At 41.0% G+C, this 20,433-nt stretch overlaps 1 protein-coding gene across 1 annotated transcript; it reads right to left on the reverse strand.

Annotated features, from left to right (window-relative positions):
* Positions 1–100: 100 nt before the first annotated feature.
* Positions 101–9,731, reverse strand: SATL1 (spermidine/spermine N1-acetyl transferase like 1). The gene is made up of 6 exons (XM_028503531.2): positions 8,830–9,731; positions 5,494–5,545; positions 2,168–2,248; positions 1,654–1,755; positions 1,061–1,101; positions 101–274 (listed from the first exon to the last, which is right to left on the reverse strand). Exons 1-6 carry the CDS (start codon positions 9,667–9,669, stop codon positions 101–103), a joined length of 1,290 nt encoding a protein of 429 aa, XP_028359332.1. The 5' UTR covers positions 9,670–9,731.
* Between the last annotated feature and the right edge of the window lie 10,702 nt (positions 9,732–20,433).

Genomic DNA, 20,433 nt, shown 5'->3' on the forward strand with positions numbered 1-20,433 from the left:
GGAGTTTAATCCCTGGCTTTATTGAACAACACTCAAAGTCAACCTGCTCTTCGAGTCAGGAGACACTGAGATGTTGGCACAAGCTGTGATGAGGGCTCTTTCACTGTTCCCCTGCCAGGTACGCGAGTTTTTCTTTGTTGATCCTGAACAGGTACCGGCCCTCCCTGGAGAGAAGGCCCGCAGCTCCCTGAGGAGTGGCGGCGTGGTCAGTGGAAACCTCGTTCCAAATGACGGCATGGAAGCGCATGCCATTACACTCGCTCCTCAGGGCTATCTGTTTAAAAACAGAGATTACTTTTACTTGAAGGCATAGTCTTCGTTAACACGTTTATCTTAACTAAAGTTCTGTACAAAGTCCTACTGTTCAGCTTGAAAGCACCCTTTCAAAGTCCAAAGTGGGTTTGCAAAGTCCTCTCATTGGTTCTGTCATAAATACAATTGCACTGTATTTCTTTCTTTCTTCTGTAGGAAAAGTTTACCTAAAATTATATTTTCAAAGTACAAAAGGATGTTGTTTTTATACTATTCTTATATTCATATGGTGGACCTATTTTATGGATAAAATCACCTTCTAATCTCCCTTTTGCTTATTTCCTCTTTATGGCCAAAAAAAAGCTGTATAATGTGGTTGTGGTTTATACAGAAATCAATGTTTAATTAAATATAACTCAAATATAATCTATATGAGTATCTGAGTTGAAAACTCACTTTTTAAAAAGATTTTATGTATTTATTTTTAGAGAAAGGGGGAGGGAGGGAGAAAGAGAGGGAGAGAAACATCAGTGTGTGGTTGCCTCTTACGCACCCTCCACTGCAACCCAGGCATGTGCCCTGACTGGGAATCGAACCAGCGACCCTTTGGTTCACAGGCTGGCACTCAGTCTACTAAGCCACACCAGCTAGGGCTGAAAAATTCAGTTTAACACAATACAAGATTTAAGGGTATTTTCAGGTTACATTCAAATGATGAGATAAATTACCTAATTTGGCCCTGTTAAATGAAAATACTTGATAAAGTAAAGATAACATGCAAAATATGAATATTAATTTGAATACATACCTGACTAAGGCTCTTCAGCATTGCAGTTCCAATACCTAGACCTTTTAAAGATATAATGTAAAATGAGAAAATTCCATTTAACATGTTATTGCTTCAGTTTAAAGCAATAAAATGTGAAACCCCAGTATCCAGCTGTATATTCTTAATAACTTATGTTGAAACTCAACTCTTGAATGTTCTTCATATCTCTTTTTCCTAATAGAAATTTGGTTCCAAAGGTAATAAAAAGGATTTTGAATTTATCTTAATGATCAATGAAGAGGAAATGAGTCCTGTCACTAACATCTAATCACAGAGTATATTTTTTATTCTTTTCTAGAGAAACCAACTCCAAATGTGAAAGCATTTTGTAAAGGTAAAAGTAAAGCTGTTAAAACTTGGCTTATTAAAATCTGCATGGGAACTAATAAAATAATCTTCTAATCTGATTGAGTCTTTACCTTATTCAAGGGTAACTAAGAGAGCCATCAGGCCTCACAAAATAGAAGCAAGTTCCATACACTAACTTAAACAGCCTACTTATACTAAAGCCCCATCTTTACTCCTTAAAATAGACACCATTTTAATTCATAAAATATTAAGTGTAGGTTCACCTCGGAAAGGTACAGTGACGAAGAAGTCCTCTATGTAAAGTAACTTGCCAGTCCAGGCATTGTATGTAAAGTAGTACATAGCAAATCCAGCAGTCGCTTGGCCTAGGAAGAGCGGGTACAAAGAAGTTAATGCTTTGGACTTAGAATGTTCTTTCCTCCAAAAGAGGCTATCTTTGTGTGTGTTTTTAAACTATTAAAGCAATAAAAGTTCACTGGACAAAATTCCAAACAATACAGGATTGCATCATGTAGAAAATTTAAATCCCTTAGAGTACAAACTTGAAGAGCTAAGCCATCTTTTAACAGTGTGGGATATATTCTTCCAAAATTTTTCTATGAATACACACACATATGAGTACACACCATGCACTTTCTTTTAAAAAAACCCTTGAGTTTATGTGTTTACACGCTTTGTCTCCTCTGCTTAATGGTAATTATATTCTATAAAACTGTATTTTGTTTCCAGGATAGACAAAATGTATGCCAGATTAAATTGGAGGACAGTTTATTTTACCTGATGGTGTTTGTTTACCAAATACTTCTGCAATCAGGCAGTAGAAAAGGGGACGGTCTCCAAAGCCATCTCTTAATAAATCTGAAATATTAATTCACATACAATATGTTAGAAATTTTACAGTAAAGAGAAGGTGGTGGAGTAGGCAGCACCAGAAATTCAGCTCTTCATCTAGACAACAGTTGTCCTGGGAGAAACTGTCTGAAGTGACTGTTTTGGAGCTCTGGAGTTTACTTGAACACTTGCAACTTCCAGAGGAGAGCTTGGCTGGAACATTGCAGTTTATTTCCGTGGAATCCAGCCATCCGCCCACCGGTGGCTTCCCAGCTCCCACTGGCCAGCTCCGCGTAGGCAGCTGTGGACACCAACCTGAACGTACTGCGTTTCTGTGCTCTGATCGTGAATTGCTGCTCTGAACACTGAGCATATACGTCTTGGAAGTTGGCCACCATTTTTCTAACCTCTACCAACTAAAGCAGCCCGAAAAGCTGAAGGAAGATGTGCACAACACAGGAAAATTGTATGAACAAAGGAAGAATATGGGTACAGAATAGAAATTATAAAAATTAACCCCATTAAGCATTGTTAAAGGGCAAATGTATAGTAACTGACATGAAAAATGCACTGTAGTGGTTCAGAACCATAATTGAGCAAGCAGAAAAAAGAATCAGGGAACTTGTACACAGACCAACCAAAATGATCTAGTTTGAGAAATAACCAAAAAAAGGGTTAAAAGAAAACACAACTTCGGGGATCTGTGGAACATCATCAAGGGGATGAACATACACATTATTCTACTCAGAAGGAAAGAGAAAAGAAGGAAACTAGAATATCAGAAGAAATAATGTCTGAAAGCTTCCCAACTTTGACGTGCAATACATGAATGTACAAATTCAATAAACTCAACAAACTCAGGTAGTATAAACCAAAACATATCAATAACAAGACATATTATAATCACGCTGTTGAAAGCCAAAGCTAAAGATAAAATCTTGAAAGCAACAAGGAAGAAGTAATTGGTCCCATACAAACGACTCCCAATAGGATTATCATCCAATTTTTCATCAGAAACTTTGGAGGCCAGAGGCAGTGTATTGATATAATCAAAGTGCTGAGGCCAAGGGGAACTTGTGAACCAAGAAATCTATATATACCGAAACTGTGGTGTACGTCTTCAAAGGAGGTGAAATGAAGACATCCCCACACTCCCCTCCAAAAAAACTCTGAAGGAGTTTATTATCATTAGAACTGCCCTGCATAAAATGCTAAGAGCAGTTTTTCGGGTTCAAATGAAACAAAGCCAGAGTTACTACTCAAAGCCATTTGAAAAAATAGAGGTAAAGGTATCTAGGTAAATAAATGGGGAATTATAAGAACTAGTGCTATTTTAATATTGTTTGTAACTCCAATTTTTGTTTACATGATATGAAAGACATGTGCATAACATTAATTAATAGTGTATGTTAATGGGCACAGAATCTATAAGCATGTAATCTGACATCCACGACCTAAAATGCGGGAATGGAGATGCGTAGAAGTTTACACATACAATTGCTGTTATGCTGGTATAAATTCAAATTGGATTGTTATAACTTTAGAATGGTAAATGTAATCCCCATTATAACCACAAACAAGGTATCTATAGATTATACACATAAGAAAATGAGAGGAGAATAAAAATATTTCACTATAAAAATCAACTAAACACAAAGAAGATGGGGGACAAAAATCTATAGCACATAGAAAACACAAATAGCAAATAGCACAAGTCCCTCCTTATCAGTAATTAAAAGTGTAAATGGATCAAGTGCTCTAATCAAAAGACAGAGATTACCCTGGCTGCTGTGGCTCAGTGGATTGAGCACCAGCCTGTGGACCAAAGGGTCGCCAGTTCAATTCCTGGTCGGGGTATGTGCCTCAGTTGTGGGCCAGGTCCCCAGTGGGGGGCATGTGAGAGGCAGCCACACATTGCTGTTTCTCTCTCTCCCTCCCTTCCCCTCTCTAAAAATAAATACATAAAATCTTTAAAAATAAGTAAAACCACAATGAGCTACCACCTCACACCTGTCAGAATGGCTACCTTCAATAAATCAACAAACAACAAGTGTTGGAGAGGATGCAGAGAAAAGGGAACCCTAGTGCACTGTGGGTGGGAATGCAGACTGGGGCAGCCACTGTGGAGAACAGGATGGAATTTCCTCAGAAAACTAAAGATGGAACTGCCTTTTGACCCAGCAGTTCCACTGCTGGGATTATACCCTAAGAACCCTGAAACACCAATCCAAAAGAACCTATGCACCCCTATGTTCATAGCACAATTTACAATAGCCAAGTGCTGGAAGCACAAACTGATAGTAACCAGAGGGGAGGGGAAGAGGGATAATAGGGGAAGGGCCATCAAGGAACACGTATGAAGGACACGTGGACAAAGCCAAAGGAGATAGGATCGAGGGTGGGAGGTGCGGATGAGTGGGGAGCAGGGAGTGGAAGAGGTAAAATGGAGACAACTGTACTTGAAAAACAGTAAAAAATAAAAAAGATGTAACATTTATAAACATTTATACACTAAGGATCATTACTGCTCCAAAATGTATGAACCAAGTATTGACAAAATTGAGGGCAAGGGCAGCTCTACAATAATAGTAGGATATTATATAATGGTAAAAGGAAACTTCAATACCTCAATTTCAATATTGAATTGGACAGAAGAAAAATCAATAGATTATCTAACAACATTATAGATCAATTGGACCTACCAGAAATATACATTACATTCTTCCCCAAAACAGAATGGTGCACAGGGAAGTTTATCTAACATAGACCATATGTTAGGCCACAAGTCTTAGTAAGTTTTTTTATATAGATTTTATTTATTTTTTATTTTTAGAGAGGGAAGGGAGGGAGAAAGAGAGAGAGAAACATCAATGTGCAGTTGCTGGGGGTCATGGCCTGCAACCCAGGCATGTACCCTGACTGGGAATCGAACCTGCGACACTTTGGTTCACAGCCCACGCTCAATCCACTGAGCTACGCCAACCAGGGCTTAGTAAGTTTTAAGACTGAAATCATACAAAATATCTTTTCCAGTCAATGGAATGAAACTAGAAACACAAGAAGGAAACTAGGAAATTCACACATATAGTGCACATTTAACCAGTGGCTCAAAGAAGAAATCACAAGGGAAATTAGAAAGCATTTTGAGATGATTGAAAATGAAATGACGTGCAATTTATGGAATATAAGTAAATATAAGTGGAAGTAGAACTGTGTGCATGTGTATGGCCTGTTTCTTAGTCTAGTGCTGAAAATGCCATAAAACATCTTACCCGCTGCTGTTAACTTGACCACATGCGGCATGTTCTCAGAAGCAGCCGACTCCTGTCAAAGTAGAGAAAACTTTTAGTTTATGGTTTAGTAATGAATTCTGAAGATCATAATCATGACGTTTTTATCCAGTGTTTATTAACATATGATGTCCTGGGTAGTATATGAAAAGTAACACTTAACCCCAGTCTTCTATTAACTCGAAATCTACAATGGCACATACAACAAGGGAATATATACAGAAAGAAGATTAACTATGTTGACACTTCACTCGTATGAAAGTCAGTTGTCCAGGTAAGTAGCCTTAAATGCAACCAGAAATGAGGAAGTGGAGCCCAAAAGTTTCCTGAGCATTTGAGGTGGATATCACAGAGTCGATGTATTATAAAGCTCATCCACTTGACAGACAGGTCTGTCTCATTGCCTGAAAGGTGTTTTTCTCCATTTAATTTTATACTTTGTTTATCTGGCTTTTTACAATGGCATTTTTTACACAATCAAATTAATAATTTATGGTTTGGATTTCATCCTTGGAAAGGCATCCCCACTTTGAGATTATAGAAATAATTACTCTTGCTGTCTTAATTTTTTTAATTTAATTTTTCCAGTTTTATTGAGATATAATTGACATATAACATTGTTAGTCCAAGGTGTACAAAATAATTATTTGCTATATGTATATATTAAGAAATGATTACCACAATAAGTTTAGTTAACACAGCACAGGATGGTGTGGCTCAGTGGATTGAGTGCCAGCCTGTGAAGCAAAGGGTCGCTGAATTGATTCCCAGTCAGAGCACATGCCTGGGTTGTGGGCCAGGTTGGGCCCCCAGTTGGGGGCGTGTGAGAGGCAACCACACATGGACATTTCTCTCCCTCTCTTTCCCCCTCTCTTCCCCTCCCTCTCTCTAAAAAATAAATAAACAAAATCTTTCTTAAAACGTGGGGAGGGGTGAGGAGGGGTGAGGAGGGGTGAGGGGTAAAGGTGGAAAACTGTACTTGAACAACAATACAAAATGTTAAAAAATATTTAGTTAACATTAATCATCACATATAGTTACATTTTTGTCCTTGTCACAAGAACTTTTAAGGTTTCTTAGCAACTTCTACAAATGCAATACAGTATTGTTGAGTATAGTCACCATACAGTATATTATGGAAATATATGGAATACACATAAATGGAAAGCCTGGTAAGCAAGAAGTCCTGGCTGTTGAGCCATGAAATGACTAGATCCCTAAGTCATGCTGTGCGTTGGAGATTAAGAATAGGATAAAACGGGTGCATAAAGAGGATACTTGGAAGAATTTTAGTGACAGGACATTAAATAAAACCTGCAAAATACTCAGCTAAGGAATGAATTAGTAAGGTGGTAAACTCTCATAAATTCCCTTGCAAAGAGGTAATGTTTTGCAAACTTGACTTATATACAGGACTTATGGTAAATGGACATGTATGTATTGGAGAGGTACATAAAGCCCAAAGCTAATTAATCATCACATTCATGCCTATGATGCAGAGTAATTATCTTTTCCAAAATAGTATCTTTCTACAGTGAATACTCATTAAAGATATTACCAAGAAAAGCAAAATGTATATTCAAGACCTCGACGCAAATTCAAAGGGAAATATAGGCAGGAACTCCACAGATAAACGTTCATTTGGAAAGCTAAGGAAGGTGAGTTTTCCGGGTGGAGAGATTCACTGTCATTCAACAGTAAATTTATCAGTTGCCAACCAGATGTCCCATACTAAGGCACAAAAATGGCTTAAAATTGTATTCTACCTGGAAAAAGTGTTCATGTGGAATAAATAACCTGTTGGGCATAGCATTTTGATGGATGATCTAATCATGCAGATTAGTACCACTTAGACAAGTGATGTCAGAACTTGTGGGGATAGAAAAGAATGGAAGGCAAAGAACGCTAAAGAACTCATTATTGATAGATCTGTGGAGGCGCCTAGCATCATTTCAACAAATGGATTTCACCAGGAAACCTCTGGGAGTTTGTTTTGCCCATTAAAACACATTCTCTAAGGAAATAGAAACTTGGTCTGATTTAAAGTATATAAATTAGTAGCTGGAAACATTTTTCCAGCCACGTATTGAGCGTATTAAAAATCGAGGCTACTGTTTTTATATAAAATACTTTAGATTGTGCATCACATAAAGATTGCCTTGAGTGCTGCAGAACTTCAGCACAGTGACTGTGGCTTTTAGTTTGTCCCCATTACTGTCCCCACTAGAATGATTTTCAGGAAAACCATTATAATGAACTTTTAATTTTTGAAGATTTTATTTATTTATTTTTAGACAGAGGGGAAGGGAAAGAGAGAGGGAGAGAAGAAACGTCATTGTGTGGTTGCCTCTCACACGCCCCCTACTGGAGACCTGGCTTGCAACCCAGGCACGTGCCCTGACCGGGAATTGAACCAGTGACCCTTTGGTTCACAGGCTGGTGCTCAGTCCACTGAGCCACACCAGCCAGGGCTGAACTTTTAAATTAGGAAATTTTAACCTAGCTCCTCGGACACTTGAGACTATCAATGGATGGACTTCAGGAGTCAAAGAACTGTCTGAAATTGTATGGAAAATTTGTTGGGGATGAATATTGTTTTCTGGACAAATATTAGCTTGTACAAGTAGGCTTCACCTTAAAAGCAACAAGACTCTCTACCCTAAAATCTTAGACATCAATACGTGAAATTCTGTTACTAACACATCATTTGTTTGAGTTAAGCACTCGTTTTTCCTAATATCCTTTTTTAAAGTTAAAACTTCCCCAGGAGGGACAATATATTAGGTCCCTGAAATTTACATGAATTGGTTCCTGCTCGACTTTTTTTTAAAGGATTCTATAAAAATTTTATTTATTTTCAGAGAGAGGGGAAGGGAGGGAGAAAGAGGGAGAGAAAACATCAATGTGTGGTTGCCTTTCACACTCCCCCTACTGGACACCTGGCCATAATCCAGGCATGTGCCCTGACTGGGAATCGAACCTTGATGCCTTGGTTTGCAGGCCTGTGCTCAATCCACTGAGCTATACCAGCCAGGCTGCCTGGGTGGTATAGCTCAGTGGGCCTCCTATTATAGGTCAGGCAATTCATGTGTAATCATTTTATGTTACTGAATCATTACAACAATTTCTTGATATAGATAGTACTATGCTATTGATTTTCAATGTGGAAAATGAAGCTTAGAGAGCTTAAAGTAACTTCCAAAAGGTTGTGTACACAGGTCATAAGTAGCAGAAGTGGGATTTGAACGTATCCTATCTGCTCTTTAAGCCCTAAACTAATACCACAAAGCTCCCTGGAACAAGGGAGAAAAAACTTACTTGAATTAGTTGCAGAATTTTGATGCAGTCTCGAGCCTCTGCAGATCTTATTTGGAAAAAGTTCGTGCATGGTTGGTTCCTGCATGATGGGCTTGGGCTAGTTGGGTTTGGTGGCTTCATGCGTGGTTCACGCATGCCTGATTGGCTCGGGCCAGCTTGCTTCATACCTGATTCATTGAGGGTGGATTGGCTCTGGCCTACTTGTGGTTGATTCATGCCTGATTTGGTCAGCTGCGGTTGCTTCATACCTGGCTTACCCCGGATGGATTGTCTCCCACGTAGCTGCAGTTGACCCATGCCGGACTCAGTCAGGTCTTGTTGCTTCATACCTGGTTCAATCATGATGGACTGATTCTGGCCTAGGTGCAGTTGACTCATGCCAAATTCACTCAGGTCTTGTTGCTTCGTACCTGGTTCAATCACAATGGGTTGGCTCTGGCCCAGGTGCAGTTGACTCGAGCTGAAATCACTCAGGTCTGGTTGTTTCATGTCTAGTTCACTTGTGCTGTATTGGCCTTTGTATAATTTGCTTATGAATAGTTGCCTCACACTAGGCTCGATGGAGCCTGGTTGGCTCATTTCTGTTTCAGGAATTCCTGGTTGGCCCATGCGTGGTTGACTCACGACCGGTTGTTTCATGCCTGGTGGGTTCATGCCAAGTAGGCTTGTGCCTGGTTGGTATATGTCCAGTGGGTTCATACTAGTGTCTAACTTCCTGGTGCTTGATTGGTTCATAGTCTGTTGATTCGTGCCTGGTTGGCTGAGGACTGGTTGATGGATGATGAGCTGGCAGCCAACTGGTTGGCTGATGACTAAGTGTTTGGATGGAATAGGCACCATTAACTATAGTGCTGTGGTGGGAGGCCGTAGGATGTTTCTGGTTGTTCTCAACTTGACCCGTCACTGGACATACCCCTCTATCGAGATGAGAGTGAGGAAAACAAATGAGGGCTACCTAAAGAAGATTATGAATGCCTCCAGCTTGCTGCAGTTGACCTCACCAGCGATCACAGCTGTGGGCTCGGCTGGCCGAGTTTTAGGTTGTCATCTGACCTTTCCCCGCCGACAGGCCTGAAGAGAGAGGAGGAAGAAAATGACCCTGGGGCAGGATCTCGGCCACACCTCGTCGCAAGGCCCCGCCTCAGCTATTGTGACGTCAGGATTCTGGTATCTAAGGGCCTAAGTGCTCCCCCTTGTGGTGAGACAGGGGCGACGCAGGGCCCGTTTGAACCACCACTTTATTTCCCCCTCTCCAAGAGCTTAGAGGGTGAAGCAAGAGGTTGGAAAGTGTCACAGAGCTTTTGCGTGGCAGTAACCCCAGTTGCCTATTGTTTTAAGCAACCAATTCAAAAATACTTGCGCTAACCCTTCTTGGTTTTCCATGCCCCAGCCCTGAAATAATTCACTTCCAATGTCTGTCCCAATTTCTACTTACCACCTCTTCCACATAGAAATTGGAATGCTTAAAACGGTTGTGCTTGTGTGCTACTCAAGTCCTTAAAGCAGAAAATATTCCTTTACAAATAATTAAGAATAACTATGATTGCTATGGATTTAGTTCTTTTTTATCCTAGGCTCACTGGGAAGCACTTAACGTTTTCTCATTCAATCCCTCAAGTAATCCTACTATCCCCATTTCTAAGGAAACGTGTTCAAAAGATTTGGGAAATCAATCAAGGCCTCACCAGATGGCAAAGAACCAGAATTCATACCCAGGTCTATCCAATTTTATTTCCAAGAGTGTTATCATCACATCATCCTGCCTCTTACACTATACTTATGCTGCCTCTTTCACCCCCCATCAGCTCTCTCAGAATTATCTCATTTTATCTGTGGCCTCATTTCCTCAATAATGTGTATTATGTAACTGGTGCTAATGTTGTTGTAAATGGAGTGCATGTTATTTTGTAAATATACTGGATAACCTTGGTTGAGGCTGTTCTAAGACAAAGTGTGCTAAGGGATTCCTATGTGCATTACTTGATTTAATCATCAGAGCAGCCTTATGAAATACGCACTGTTGTTGCCCATTTTATCAAAAAGAAGCTGAACTTAGAAAGATTAATTTTCCCAAGGGTAATCAGTGCCAGAAGGGGAACAGACTCAAAGGGCATCCCATAAACAGAAGGGATATGCATTCCATAAACCCAATAGAACGACACAGCACACTTACCACACATCCTATGCAGGCTATGAATGGACCTTACACAGCCCACCCTCCTAGCATCACAGGCAAATCAAGTCCTGTCACAGAATTATGCCAAACCTGACACATAAGAGATGGATGTACATTTCTGACCTCGAGCCACTTGTAATGACAATGAGAGCTAAAGTTTTATGAATGCTTCCTGTGGTGTCAGGCATGGTTCTAAGGACCACTTTACTGTATCAATTCATTTACTCTTCACAACAATCCAATTAGGTAGGTGATGTTCTTATGCCTGTTCTCAGGTGAAGAAACTGAGATTCAGAGGCATTAGGTAACAAAGCTCACAGAACTAAAAGTCCATGTCAAGTAAGGATAACTCAGTCATCATTTTGTTTTTTCTGAAATTCCAGGAGCAGGATGAAGGCCTTTTGCTGTTTGCTTGCTAAATCAAACCATTTGCGTAATGTTTGTGAGGATGCGTGACATGGTTTGTTTTTGGTTTTTCCTTTATGCTTTTTTTAGAGGAGGCATGGGTTAGGTTTCCAATTGATGACTTAAAGGGCTAAAAATATAAATTGCAGTTTTGATGATCTAGAAGTATTGATGAGTTTCTTTCGTATTGTGGCTCATGAGCCTTTATATTACTTGAAGGCCATTGAGGTGTTAGTTTCTTTTCTTTTTTTTTAAAGATTTATTTATTTATTTATTTTTGGAGAGGGAAGGGAGGGAGAAAGAGAGAGAGAGAAACATCCATGTGTGGTTGCTGCGGGCTGTGGCCTGCAACCCAGGCATGTGCCCTGACTGGGAATCGAACCTGCGACACTTTGGTTCGTAGCCCACACTCAATCCACTGAGCTACGCCAGCCAGGGCAGTTTCTTTTTTTTTAAAGAATGTTGGGTTACAACATTACACATTGTGATTTTAAGGGAATGTGCCCGAAATGCACATTCCTGTTCACAGTTAAGTATTAATACAGCATGTCTCATCAGGAAAAAAAATAGTGGTTTTGTTTGTTTATTTGTTTGTATTTTAATATTTAAGAGAAAGCTTTAAAATCAGTCCTTGCCAGAAGGTGGCAGTGTTATCCAGTTTAAAAACAAAAATCTAAATGATAAATACTGTCAGCTTTTTCATATTTAATACAATTGTACCTGTTATTTGAATTTGAAGTTTTCATAATTTCACTCTCAGAAATTTTCTAAAAATATGATTTTAGTCTTAACATGCTATCAAAGTACAGACCTAGTCTAGGTAGTGACTTTTGTAAACCAAGAACTGCCAAATTCTAACAGTTCAAAATGTGCATGCGTTGTCAGCTCTACCAAAATGTTTCAAACTTGATATAATATATAAAGCCACCTACATAGATCTAAAAATATGAATGTTTATGCATTTAAACTCTAATGATTATAGATCCCCTTTTCTGAAGATGCTGAGGAAAACTGAGTGTTCTGAAGTCTGACTCCACACTGGTTTCATCTAAGTAGTCACAATTGTAAAAGGTATTTGTATAATTTTGATCTAAAGCAAGCAGAGTTTAGATGTGTTGGAATCTCCTTATACCTCAGAGCCAATATATTTTTCCTGTCCCTTTTAAGTTCATAGCCTTTTATTTAACCCTGTAAAATGCAAACAAAACAAAAGAAGAGAAAAGCAGGAGATTGGGGGAGGCCTTAAGACAAGGAGCCAGCCCTGGCTGGTGTGGCTCAGTGATTTGAGCGCTGGCCTATGAACCAAAAGGTCACTGGTTCTATTCCCAGTCAGGGCACATGCCTGGGTTGTGGGCCAAGTCCCCAATAGGGGGCACATGAGAGGCAACCACACATTGATGTTTCTCTCCCTCTCTATAAAAATAAATCCATAAAATCTTAAAAAAGACTCTCCCTTCCTTCCCCTCCCTATAAAAATAAATTCATAAAATCTTTAAAAAAAAAAGACAAAGGACCAGACTGGAATAGAGCTAACATATGGGGTATTATCTTTAAAAAAATTTAAGTACTTTGGAAGAATTCATCAGTTAGCAGCACATAATATTTTGTAAGATTTGATGGATTTTATTTTATTAAGGAATTCATGCCCATTGTAAAATGTTTAAAAATATCTGTAATAGACAGACAAAATAACTTATGGAGTTTGCCCTGATTGGAAATGAGCACGCTCATTAATTTGAATTTTATTTCTTTCCAGATAGTATCACAAATTTCTAATTAAGGGAAAATCCTCCCTTTGCTTATTCTGTTTCTTTGCTTAGCTGAGAATGCAGATCGGAGCTATATGGCTTTTTGTTTCATAAAAATGTCCCAACAGTACCCTTGTATGAAAAGCAAGCTAGGTCCAGAGCTTAGTCTTGGATGTGGACTGAGAATTAAATTGCTTTGTATATATATAAAAAAGAACTTGGATTCTTTTCAGGGCGCTGAATAGAGAAAGAGGCTGACTGTTCTTGGAACTAAGAAAAGAGTGGTTAAATGGAAAAGCAGATGTCTTGGCTTGGGCAGCAAAACTTGTCAAAATGGTGGTAGACTGAAACTTACAGCAGTAACTGTTCTCTTTAAGATGTCAATATTCGGTTTTAAATTGTTTCCTATTCGATGCTGCGTGGATGTATGCCTCACTCCCCCCCAGTAATTTAGTGGAAGTTGCTTACCACACTCTAGCCTTGTATTTGTTGTAGTTTTGGGAAGCAAAAGTAGAGCGATAAATGCTACATATTTGGTGGAAGTGCTGAACAAAGACAGCAGTTTCAGGAGCTGAACCCAGGAACTGGAAAAACTGACTAGTTTGGACGGTTTCTTTTCCTTCTCCTTCTCCCTGTCCCTTTCCCTCCTCCTTTCCCCCCCCCCCCTTCCAGTTACAGTTCTTCTTTGCCCACCACTGTATTAGGAACTATGGCTCTCAATGCCAGGGTGTGGTAAAAAGGAAAGGAACTATTTATTCAAAAGTTTAGAGTAATGGCAGAATGTCGCTGTTAAATCCCAAAGTCCCTTTAAAACACCCACAAACACACACACACAGTCCTGCCTCCCCTTGCCAAACCAGGTCAGTCAGTGGTACAGCATCTCAGGAAAAGAAATAGAAGTTGGGCCCTGGCTGGTGTGGCTCAGTGGATTGAGCACCAGCCTGCGAAACAAAGGGTCGCCAGTTCGATTCCCAGTCAGGGCACATGTCTGGGTTGCAGGCCAGATCCCCAGTAGGGGTCGTGTGAGAGGCAACTACACAATGATGTTTTTAAAAAAGAAAGAAAGAAATAGAAAGCTCGAGTCCCATTCTTAATCCAGAACCTCATCCTCATGGTGGGCTAGTGGGAGTCCTGCTTTCTTTCAAACCACTAAGGGAGGGCTCCTCATGGCTGCTACATCTTGCTTTCCTGCTTCCTAAGCTGCATGGTGAAGAGAGGGCTCTTTCCACTTCCCAAAACTGCATGATTAAGCCCCCACAGGGTTGCCACGCCTGAGTTTAAAATCCTGGCTCGGATCTTCCCCTGTAACCACTATTCTGACTCCTCCCACAATTGGCTACACCTGCCAGTAGTTTGGTTTCTTCTGCTTTTTTTGGCTGCCATTGTTAGTCTGGGGAGGCATGGCTCCCTGGCATGGAGTGAACTATCTCCAAGCCCTTGCTCAGGCCTTGTAACTGGGGAGTTGCCTTCCAGCTACATCAGGGGTCAAAGTCATGCCCCTCTCCCTGGATCTGGGCAGGCTCTGAACCTAGCCTGCTGTTTTTGATATGCAAATAACTCTCAGTCTCTGTGCTGCTGCTTTTCCCAGCTCCCATGCTAGGTTTGTGGGGGTCCTGGAGCCGCTCAGCCCCATTAAGTCTATACCCCATTAAGCCTACAACCTGTTACAGTCCAACCTTTCAGATATAGACCCCCTGTACCTTCTTATAAAGGACAATGGACAAAGATCTCATGTTCTTTTAGCTACTTCTGGCTGGACATGGCTGTCATCCTGCCTACCCTTGGATCAGGGTGTCCCTGAAAGAGGGGGGATGGCACGGAGGGTGGCCTTCCTGTGAGGGGAAGGACCTTGCAGAGTCCAGGTCAGTTGGCTGTTACCAGGGAGTGGCAGGCTTGATGTCCGAAGGCTGGCATTACTGGACAGTTAGCATACTTGTCGTATTCTGGGGGTGACAGATTTGGCAAGAGGGTTAGAAGGCACACCTAAAGCATAACCACTAAATGACAAAGGGAATAATTCTTCAATGTCCCACTTTAGGAAAAGAACAGCTTATCTGGAGGATGGTGTACAGGGCAGGCTACACCTGTCCAAAGCCCTTTTGGCCCACTATACTTAGCTCGGGCTGAGGGGAGTGTTTTATGATTTCCTCCCTTTCAGATTTCTGGGCCCTTTCTGTCCAAGCCCTTAGGACAGAAAAGGGAAAATCAGTTCTAAAGTGAAGCCTACAGACTGCCCCAACACTTCACCAACCCAACCATTCAGTTCAGTCAAACCATTGAGTCCCAGGGGGTGATGATGAGGATGGCCCCTCGGGGCACAGAAGCAGAGTCACGCACACACCTGCCATCTGGCTTCTCCTGTACCAGTTGTTGCACTCAAGTCCTTGGGGCCTCCACTATGCCTACAGGTTCATTTTGAACCATCTCTCAGGAAAGCACACTTTGTTCTTTGCCTGAAAAGACTGCCACGAACCACACAGCCGACCAGGGTACCAAAGGCTTTTTCTCATGGCCTTTCCCTAGCTTTGAAAGTTAATCCCAGTTCTTCAGGGCTTTCTGGTGACATCCAGACCCCAGTCATGCCTCCTTCAGGTGTGACATTCCAGTCAATATATTGGTTAATGAAACCACCATTAGTGACTGGTCTTATTGGATTTATGCAAAGAAACCTGATGTTATCACTCACTCCTTCAGAATGCCAAATTCTGGAAGGATCAGGTAGGGAGAAAAATACAAAGTGTGGAGGAAAATCCTTTTCCTTCTGATATCCACTAAGATTGCATTCCCACATCTTATACTTTCTCTGTTCACTTTCCTACATGGTGTGACATTTTAACCTTCCCTGGAATCCTCAATTTCCTTTTCAGAGCAGATACAGAGGAAAATCCAAAACACGGACAGAGTTCCAGAAGAACCATACATAGGTAGAGGCATTCTCTTGCACCAGTGCATCCACTGATGCCCAGGAAGGGACCAGTTCTTTCAGGCCGGGTCTTTTGGCAGAGACATGCTCCTTTGCCTCTGGCTGAAACACTCATCAGCCCTGAATGACCCTTCCTGGGTCCTGAGCGGCAAAGGCATCCTCCCCAACCGGTTATAGGTGACTTTCAATAGATCTTCAGATACAGAGGACTTCTGATCAGAACCAGAGCTAAATTGAAACCATACTCCCATAAAATCAGCAAACAAGTAGCTGAGGTTTCCTTTCCTCCAGGTTTAAAACTTTTACAACCTTTATACATAATTTCACCCATCCAGATTTAACCATAACTCACTTTTATTCCCTTTTCCTTTCCACAGTGGGGAGGACTATACTCAAATTTGGTACCTGGTGGTTAAAAGTCCCTGCCTTTACAAACACATGCATAAAGTAATAGAAACATTGTCACCCTTGCACCTCAGTTCATGACCTTCAGAACCAGAGCCCTCCCTACCAGAACCAGTTGCACAGAGAACCTGACTGGTGCAGTGCCCACACAGCAGCCACACACAGCACTTGACCTGAAGAGCACTCTCAGCCCACTACCTTGCCCAGTTCCAAGATGGCGGAGCTCTCAGGTGACCCGTCATCCAAGATGGTGGCACCCACACATACTGAGTTGTCCAAGATGGCGACACCCATGCACAGCACTTCCTCCATGGTGGAGCACTCACATGACTCATCTTCCATTTTACCCAAAATGCCAGTGCCCCCACATGGGTCTGTATGTCTCTGCATGTAACCTGTCCCCCAGTGTGGCACCCAGTGTGGCACCCAGCAGGTACTCCCTACCCCCTTAAATACTAGAGGCAAACAAATCTGGCAGGGTGCCAACAGATTCTAATGCAACAGTGCTTCAACAGTGGGAGACCATGTGGGAAGGAAAGGGGTGAAAGGACTCTCACTGGTGGGCCATGAGAAGGTGTCACAGGGTTTTGGAGCATGGATGACTGGGAGGACCCAGGAGTCTAGCGGAGCTATGGACTTCTATCTCTATTTCCTGAGATACAGTACCGCTGACTGGCCTGGTTTAGCAAGGGGAGGCATGACTGTGTGTGTGTGTGTGTTTTAAAGGGACTTTGGGATAATGGCAACATTCTGCCATTACTCTAAACCTGTATAACTTTTGAATAAATAGTTCCTTTCCTTTTTACCACACTCTGGCATTGAGAGCCACAATTTCTACCTGGCGGTGGGCAAGACAAACCTAGTTACAGAAAGACCCCAGGGGATGGGGCTTGTTTTGGTGACAGTATCTGGGCCCTCTCCACAAATGAGTTCTTTTTTGTAACAAACAAACAGGGGCAACCTGCAAGCAGCATATTAACCAATTATGCATAACTCCATTATTCCAAAAGAGTGTTCAGAAAAAAAATTTTCAGCCCAACCATCTCATCTCTCTGATCCCTTCCCAGAACCATTTCCTTTTTACCTTCTGGACATGATTAGGCAGCCAATGATCTCAGGAGAGGTGCAGAGAAATTCTCACAGACTGGGAGAATCCCGCAGTTTCACTCTCCCACACCTGAGGAGGACAGTCTGCCACGGGCAATTCTCAGCCATGCAGAAACAAGTCCCCTCCCCCAGGGCCCCCTTTTTTATTATTACAGTTCTTCAAAACATTTGATGTTTAGCCAAAAAACCTCTGCAAGAGACATGATGCATTAACAGGCACATTGTCATCACAAAGCTGCCAGTCACCAGTTACCCATACCTGCGGCTGCTTTTGTCATATTGCATTTCTCAACCTTCAAAGAACATTGAGGAAGTTCTCCTTATTAACTGTTTGGCCTGGAAGTGTGTACTTGTGATGGACAACACCTTCCCACTCAAAAAGCACAGTTAACATGATCTCCATCTTGCTGCAACTTAAAGGCGTTTGTGCCACACTTTTATTTGCACTGCACTCATTGCATCATCTCTGAGAGCCTTCTGAATCATCTGAATAGTTTCTGTGGAAGAATGTTCAAGCTTAATGAAAAATTTTATGCAGATTCACCTCTCTACTTGCTCAGTCATTTTGAATGTGACAGCCACACAGTACACATGCTCACTCAACAGTGTCTACTTCCCCCACCGACCAGTATCGTGAAGTCATCATTGTTCATGCATCTGCATTCCAGTCCACTCTCCTTGGCTGCTGGGTTACATAGATGTAATGGAAATAGTTCTCCTTATATTAACAATGACTGGATGTTTTCTAGACAGACGTCATATAAGGCATTTAGGAAAAAGATCTTCCTTAGTACTCAAGTTTCAGCAACTACCCCTGGATTGTCAGGTTAGAATTTTTTTTTCATATTGATATAAGGTGTTTTACTCTAGTTCCTTAAATATTTTGAAAATTAGAGAAAACTGGTGAAGAAAAGTTATTCTTAAAAAGGATTTCGGATATAATTAGTAGTAATTAATGATATTTAAGATTTCTATTTCTTCCATTTTATTTTAATAACAAAGAGTAAAATCAGGATAAATGTATTTCTAAATTAGTGAATAAGTCTAATAAGTGACATTTAGAATTAGTCTAAGTTAGCAACTTAAAGATAAAAAATCTAAGTACTAGAATAGAATAATTCATGAAATATTTTTGAAATAACTTACCCTCATTTAATTATTTTTAATATATTTCATTCATTATGCTATTACAGTTGTCCCATTTCCCCCCTTCACTCCCTTCCACCCTGCACACCCCTCCCACCCACATTCCCCCCCTTTAGTTCATGTCCATGTGTCATGTTCTTTAGCTTCTACATTTCTAATACTACTCTTAACCTCCCCCTGTCTATTTTCTCCCTACCATCTATGCTACTTATTCTCTGTACCTTTTCCCCCCTCTCCTCCTCCCACTCCCCTGTTGCTAACCCTCCATGTGATCTCCATTTCTGTGGTTCTGTTCCTGTTCTAATTGTTTGCTTAGTTTGTTTTTGTTTTAGGTGTGGTTGTTCATAATTGTGAGTTTGCTGTCATTTTACTGTTCATATTTTTTATCTTCTTTTTCTTAGATAAGTCCCTTTAACATTTCATATAATAAGGGCTTGGTGATGATGAATTCCTTTAACTTGACCTTATCTGGGAAGCACTTTATCTGCCCTTCCATTCTAAATGAAAGCTTTGCTGGATAGAGCAATCTTGGGTGTAGGCCCTTGTTTTTCATCACTTTCAATATTTCTTGCCAGCCCCTTCTTGCCTGCAAGGTTTCTTTTGAGAAATCAGCTGTTGGTCTTACGGGAACTCCTTTGTAGGTAATTCTCTTCTGCTCTCTTGCTGCTTTTAAGATTCTATCTTTATCTTTAACCTTTGGCATTTTAATTATGATGTGTCTAGGTGTGATCTTCTTTGGGTCCAACCTGTTTGGGACTCACTGTGCTTCCTGGACTTGCAGGTCTACTTCCCTTTGCCAGATTAGGAAAGTTTTCTTTTGTTATTTTTTCAAATGAATTTTCAATTTCTTGCTCTTCCTCTTTTCCTTCTGGCACCCCTATGATTCAGATGTTGGAACATTTAAAGTTGTCCCAGAGGTTCCTCAGCCTCTCCTCACTTTTTTTGAACTCCTGTTTCTTCATTCTGCTCTGGTTGAATGTTTCTTTCTTCCTTTTGTTCCAAACCATTGATTTGAGTCCCAGTTTCTTTCCCTTCACTGTTGGTTCCCTGTATATTTTCCTTTATTTCACTTTGTGTAGCCTTCACTTCTTCCTTTATTTTGTGGTGGTACTCAATCATTTCTCTGAATGTCCTGATTACAAGTGTTTTGAGTTCTGCATCTGACAAGTTGGTTATCTCCATTTCATTTAGCTCTTTTCTGGGCTTTTGTTTTGCTCTTTCATTTGGGCCACATTTCTTTGTATCCTCAATTTGGAAACCTCCCTGTGTTTTTGTGTATTAGCTAGAGCTGCTTGGACTCCCCGTGTAGGCATACCTGTTACATAGTAAGTGATGGGGCCTTAGGTATTCCCCAGGGTGGTACAACCCACTTCGCTGATTTGTGGACCCACATATCAAATAATTATCAGAGAGGGAACAATTCCAATTGCTTGGCTTTTGCCTGGTTTCCAGTCTCTTCCCCCACTTCCCATAAGTGACTGGTGCCCTTCTAGCTGCTGCTCTGGTGCTGGTTCCCAGAGTGGGTGGGTTTGTGCAGATTCTAGGACCCCATGGGCCCTTTAAACAGACTCTTCTGAGAGACCAGTGGTTTCTTCCACCATATCAATACCCAGTGATTTATAGCCAGAGGTTACGAGGCTTTATTTTCCCATCACTGGAACCCTGGGCTGTGCAGTCTGGCCTGGGGCTGGGAT

The sequence above is a fragment of the Phyllostomus discolor genome, chromosome X (genome assembly GCF_004126475.2).
Source record: "Phyllostomus discolor isolate MPI-MPIP mPhyDis1 chromosome X, mPhyDis1.pri.v3, whole genome shotgun sequence".
Lineage (NCBI taxonomy): Eukaryota > Metazoa > Chordata > Mammalia > Chiroptera > Phyllostomidae > Phyllostomus > Phyllostomus discolor.

Excerpts from the sequence above, each read along its gene's own strand:
- SATL1 (XM_028503531.2), bottom strand. The coding sequence starts at position 9,669 with ATGGTGCCTATTCCATCCAAACACTTAGTCATCAGCCAACCAGTTGGC. Across the intron at positions 1,102-1,653 it reads CGTCACTGTACCTTTCCGAG|GTCTAGGTATTGGAACTGCA; the intron begins GTGAACCTACAC and ends TATCTTTAAAAG. Across the intron at positions 275-1,060 it reads TGCTGAAGAGCCTTAGTCAG|ATAGCCCTGAGGAGCGAGTG; the intron begins GTATGTATTCAA and ends GTTTTTAAACAG.